The 6,199-nt window shown below is 37.0% G+C and overlaps 1 protein-coding gene across 2 annotated transcripts in view; it reads left to right on the top strand.

Moving 5' to 3' along the window:
• Positions 1-3,095, top strand: part of LOC116696222 (ankyrin repeat domain-containing protein 13C) — a 31,724-nt gene extending 28,629 nt beyond the window's left edge. For both annotated transcript variants that reach the window (XM_032527043.1, XM_032527044.1), the window contains 2 exons: positions 2,545-2,644; positions 2,812-3,095. In XM_032527043.1, coding sequence (XP_032382934.1) covers positions 2,545-2,644; positions 2,812-3,057 — 346 coding nt within the window. In that variant the 3' untranslated portion in view covers positions 3,058-3,095. The remainder of the gene's footprint in view (positions 1-2,544; positions 2,645-2,811) is intronic.
• Positions 3,096-6,199: the final 3,104 nt, after the last annotated feature.

Genomic DNA, 6,199 nt, shown 5'->3' with positions numbered 1-6,199 from the left:
CGTAAAATAAGTCTATCTCTCTCTCTTCTCTCTATCTCTTATATATACACATATATACATATATATATATATATAAATATTATATATATATATATAATATATAATAATAATATATATATATATATATATATATCCTTTGTGTTGTCTTACACAAACAAGAAAAAACATTTTGGTCACTTTTTTTGTTTTTGTTGGTCAATTACATTATTATCGTTTTTTCTGACCTTTTTGTCACTTTTTCAAGTTTTGGGTGCTTTTTTAATGTTTTTTGATATTTTTAATGTTAACAGCTTATTTCGAGGGCCCATTTTTGTGACAAAAAATACATTAACTGAAAACGTGTCAATTTGACCCAAGGACAACATGAGGGTTATATAGTACAGGCCAAAAGTATATATTCCACATGTGTTCATTCATAGTTTTGATGCTTTCAGTGAGAATCTGCAATTTTAATAGTCATAAAAATAAATGAAAAACACATTGAATGAGAGGTGTTACCAAACCTTTGGCCTGTAATCTGTACAATCTATATATATATATATATATATATATATTAATATATATATATATATATATATATATATATATATAAACAGTGGGCTCTAAAGTTTGGGCACCCCAGGTAAAATTTGTATTAATGTGCATAAAGAAGCCAAGAAAAGATGGAGAAATCTCCCAAAGGCATCAAATGACAGATCATACAGTTGTATAATATGTCACAAAAGAGATTTATTTCCATTATTTACACTTTAAAAATAACGAAACAAAAAAATGGCGTCTGCAAAAGTTGGGCACCGCCAGAGTTGATACCTTGTACTGTCCCCTTGGCAAGTATACAGCTTGGAAACACTTCTTGTAGCCAGCCAAGAGTCTGTCAATTCTCTTTGAGGTATCTTCGCCCATTCGTCCTTCCAAAAGTCTTCCAGTTCTTTGAAGATTCGGGCTGTCTGTTACGCACTGCTCTTTTAATGTCAATCCATAGATTTTCAATTATGTTGAGGTCAGGAGATTGTGAAGGCCAGGCACAACCTTCAGTTTACACCTCTTGATGTAATCCACTGTGGATTTTGAGGTGTGTTTGGGATCATTTTCCATTTGTAGAAGCCATCCTCTCTTTAACTTCAGCTTTTTCAAAGATGGCATCAAGTTAGCGTCCAAATTTTGCTGAAACTTGATTAAATCCATTTTCTCTTCTACTTGTGAAATGTTCCCTGTGACACTGGCTGCAATACAACCCCAAAGCATGATTGATCCCCCCCCATGCTTAACAGTTGGACAGAGGTTATTTTTATCAAATTCTGTGCCTTTTCTTCTCCAAACGTACCTTTGCTCATTCTGGCCAGAAAGTTTTATTTTAACCTCATCTGTCCACAGAACTTGTTTCCACAATGCATCAGGCTTGTCTATATGTTAATTTCATTTGCAAACTTCAAACTCTGATTTTTGTGCTTGGGGCGTAGAAGAGGTTTTCTTCTGATGACTCTTCCATGAAGACCATATCTGTACAAGTATCTCTTTATAGTGGAATGGTGTAGCAAAACTCCAGTGTCTTCCAGGTCTTTCTGGATGGAACGTGCAGTCAAACATGGGTTTGGACTTGCTTTTCTCACAATCCTGCAAGCTGGTGTGTCTGATCTTTTCCTTGAGCTTCCAGATCTTGCTTTAACTTCCACTGTTCCTGATGACTGCCATTTCTTAATTACATTCCGAACAGAGGATATTGGCATCTGAAAACGCTTTGCTATCTTTTTATAGCCTTCTCCGGCTTGTGAGCGTCAACTATTTTCAGTTTCAGTTTTCAAGACAACTGCTTAGAAGAACCCATGGTGCTGATTGTTGGGGAAAGGTCAGATGAGTCTGAGCATTTAAAACCTTAAGTTTGATATCACTGGTCTTTCTAGATGATGATTGAGAACAATCCATGACACTGTCAGGTCTCAGCTTTCCAAAGGGGGCGGGGCATGCTAGAAACTCTGCAGGGTGCCCAAACTTTTGTAGATGCCATTTTTTAGTTTCTGTTATTTTGAAAGTTTATTCTGTCATTTGATGCCTTTGGAGATTTTTCCATCTTTTCTAGTCTCTTTATGCACAATTTAAAACGTAATGTGCTGTATTATATATGCGCTTTCTAGTCTTAACACACTACTCAAAGCGCTTTTACATCATACAGGAGACATTCACCGTTCACACACATTCATGCACTGTGGGCGAGGCGTACAAGGTGCACCTGCTCATCAGATAAACACTCACACGCAGCATCGGGGGCAACTCGGGTTCAGTGTCTTGCCCAAGGACATTTTGACAAGTGACGCAGGGCCAGGGATTGAACCCCCAACCTTCGATTGGCAGGCAACCGCTCTACCACTGAGCCACAGCGCCCACTACAACTAATACAACTTTTCCACGGGGTACCCAAACTTTGGACCCCACTGTATATGTGTGTACATGTGGTGTGTGTATATGTATTTTTTTTTATTCAGCTATATGTTATTTGTGGATAGTCTTGTCTGTAACCTGTCACCATTTGTTGTTGTTCTCCGCCAGGTTGTTGAATGTTCTGGAGGTGATTGCACCCTTCAAGCACTTTAACAAACTCCGGGAGTTTGTTCAGATGAAGCTCCCCCTGGCTTTCCTGTCAAACTGGGTAGGTAGATGGAATTCTCTCGTGTAAGATTTATAGATAAAAGGGATTTTTTTTATTCCAACTCATTGAAAATAGGAAAGAAATCAGACAATGACAGGGATACCAAAATAAAAGCTGCCTGTAAGATTTCCAAAGATATAATTAGTCATCTGCTTATGTCCCTGCAGACATCCCTGTCTTCTCCTACGATCACAGCCACCGTGACGTTTCAGGAGTTTCGATATGATGAGTTTGATCAGTCCATTTTACCATTCCCAACGACTATAAAGAAGACCCTAGCCGCTTCCCTGATCTTTAACCTCTTGAGCTGGAACAGCAAACCAACGTGCAGCAAGACAACATTATGCTACAAACTACATTTCAAATTACAAAAGGAAAAATGGAGGGAAAAAAAACGCAGTAATGTTCCTTGACAGTTTATGGATTTCCATCGCCCATCCCAACCCTGAATACACACTAAAACTGCGCCATCAGAGCTGAGGGAGGCCAGCTGTGCAGAGGTCGACAGAAGAAAGCTCTTAGATTTGGTTAAATCCGAAAGTGCAACTAACTTGGAGCTGAGAGTCTGAACCTCTCATCGGTGAGAGGGCATTAAATTTAAAATGAGTGACGCGGAGTAGGTGAGTTTTCTACATAGTGAGAAGACAAACAACCAGTTCAGTCGTTGCTATGTATTTAAGTATGTAAGTAATGTTTATAAAAGGAATGTGTTTAACTTACCTGTAGTAAAGCACTGATATACTGGTTGAGACAGGAATTCCACCAAAAAAAAAGTGGGGTAACTTAAAATTTGCAACACTAATAACCAGTTTTTGGAAAATGCAGTTTGGAAGTTGCGTCTTGTTTAGGTCAGCTTTTGTAGAATTCTTAAAGAATTCGTGTGTGTGCGTGTGGTGGGCGTGTGCGTGTGCGTGTGCTGTGTTGTGTGTGTGTGTGTGTGAGAGATTTTTATGGGCATGGAGTAGATCACTGGAGTTCACGCACTATTAGATCCACTACATCCACTACAAATCGACTCATTTTGTGATACTCAACCCTTAATCCTGCATTTGAAAATTATAGTGTATTGAAGCAAAGTAGAAATGCTTCATTCTCATGGTTACCACTAAGTTTTCTTAGTTGTTGGACTGGCAGCACGTGCACGTAATGTCTTTGTTTCATACTAAACCTTTTGTAAAGTTGTAACAAACCACATTGTTCTGAAAGAAGAGATCTGGGGATTGTATAGGAAGCAGAATGACTGACTACAACAGTCATGCCATTTTTACACTATAACAAGAAAAAGGTTTATTCCCTGCACAGAATGTAAATACATGTTTATGAGCTTTTGTCTTTTAAGTTTTTTCTTGTTCTTATTATGTGCGATGAGTTGAATGTGGATTTTTTTTTTAATGTATAACACAGTTAATTGAGAGTTTGTTGATTTGTATGCAATGGCAGTTCTATTTTTGTATATACTGTAATGTTTTAAAGGAAAAAATAATCTATTAATTCTTCTGTCATTATTTACTTTCAAATATATCTGATAAAACTTTTGAACCTCCTCCAGATGTGTTAAACAATCAATCACCTCTACAGGGTGAAAAGTACAAAGACCAAGCTTCCTCGAAATTAAGTCCAGGGTGTTGGCTGGAGGCTAGAAAAAAGTTAAACTCTAGGTGTTGTGCTCATGTTTGTTTGTTAACTTGCCTGGCTGCTACTGGATTTTAAAAAGAAGGTGTCTACACAGGTGGTGGTCAAAGTGTTGTTAAATCAGTTAGTTTTTTTTTTTACATCCAATCAGTATCATTATAACCCAACAATAACATTAATTTTTCCACATTACATTCCTCCTCATGCCAAGTGCAGCTAACGTTAGTGGAAGTGTGCCTCCTCACTGTTAACGCTCCTCTTTATTTATGCTCCTTCCTGTTTTCAGCTGCTTGGATTTTCCGTGTTTTCAGTAGGGAATTCATCTACATGTCCTTTGTACAGCAAAAACTGTTGTATAAATCTGCGACACTATTTTCATAAAAATGTATTAAAATAAAATTCCAGATATCGAGTTGGGCCTCCATATTTTCCACACCCTTAATTTACTGTTAGTGATTGAAACCTTATAATGACAAGAGAAGGGACTAAAAAACAATGAAAGGTCACAAAAAAGTCATAGTACTGTATATAAACTATCTCATAAGAGAATCACAAAAAGTCAGTGTTATATAGTATCATAAAAAAGTTTTTAGTCATGTTATGGAAAGTTTTTAAAAAAGTCGCAGTATGTCATAAATTGTACAAAAGTCATAGTATAGTATGTCAGAAGTTTAAAAAAAAGAAGTATGTATGTTTGTCATAAAAGTAAAAACAAAGTCATAGTAATGGTATTAATGTTAAAAAGTCATGGTATAGAGGGTTTTCATGACGCGTCATCAGTCGCCATATTGGAAGTACTCGCATCACGACAAAGCACAGGCACTGAAGTAGATCCGAACGTTGTCAAGGGAAATGGTTGTTATTGCCGTGTTTAAGGTTGTACCAATAGGTCAGACCGAGAAAAAATTGGAATAAAATCGACTTCAAAAGTTATCAAAACCAGGGAGAGGAATGCCAGATGTTATCAGAGGAAGGAGCGCTTGTGGTTGGAAAACTTAAACGACTCAGGTGTGTAGGGTGTAGATAGCAAACTGGGGCTCAAAAAGATGGAGAGTACAAAAGTGCTTTGAATACATAATTCTGCAACACACTTCTTGCAGAACACTACACACTGTTTCTTACATTAGACATTTTTATAAGAATGAAAAACTATTGTAGGGCCTACAATAATGCACACATACAGTATTCCCTTCTGGATGCACTACATAATATAATTATAATATATATATATATATCTATATATATATATATATATACACTACCGCAAAAGTTTGGGTTCACTTGAAATTTCCATTGCACTTCATATAGACAGAATACCAGTTGAGATCAGTTACATTGTTTTTTTAACCAGCGCAGCAGTTTTCATATACATTATGTGCTTACATAATTGCAAAAGGGTTCTCCAGTGATTTCTCAGTAGTTTTTTTTAAATGATATCAGAAGTGAACAGAATGGGCCTTTGGAACATGGATGAATGGTTGCTAATATAGGGCAATGTAGATATTGCATAAAGATCATCCCCCACTCAGACAAGCTGGTATTCTAACACGCGAGTGGAATGAAATTTGTAAGTGGCCCCTTTTATTTGACGGTATATATATTAATAATTATATATATATGTATATATATATAATATGTATAAAATGTAGTTGTACGATAATGACACAGCAACCCAGGTTTGTGATCCGGGCAATGAGTTAGTTAGTTTCCCCGGGCTGCTCTGGTCCAAGACTGATTCATCAACCACAATACTGTATTCACAGTTGTAACATGGCCAATTACTCTCAGTTCTCAATCGATTGAGGTATTCTTTTTTTCAGTGGCGTTGGAAAGTGTAGACAGACAACAACACTTTCTGCCAGCAATGGAAGAAAATGGGATATACGCAAGTGATACTTCACCCATTGCATGGCCAGGGATGAT

This window comes from Etheostoma spectabile, chromosome 9 (genome assembly GCF_008692095.1).
Source record: "Etheostoma spectabile isolate EspeVRDwgs_2016 chromosome 9, UIUC_Espe_1.0, whole genome shotgun sequence".
Taxonomy (NCBI): Eukaryota; Metazoa; Chordata; class Actinopteri; order Perciformes; family Percidae; genus Etheostoma; species Etheostoma spectabile.
The sequence above is the reverse complement of the archived record's forward strand: the minus strand, read 5'-3'. Positions and strand labels throughout refer to the sequence as shown.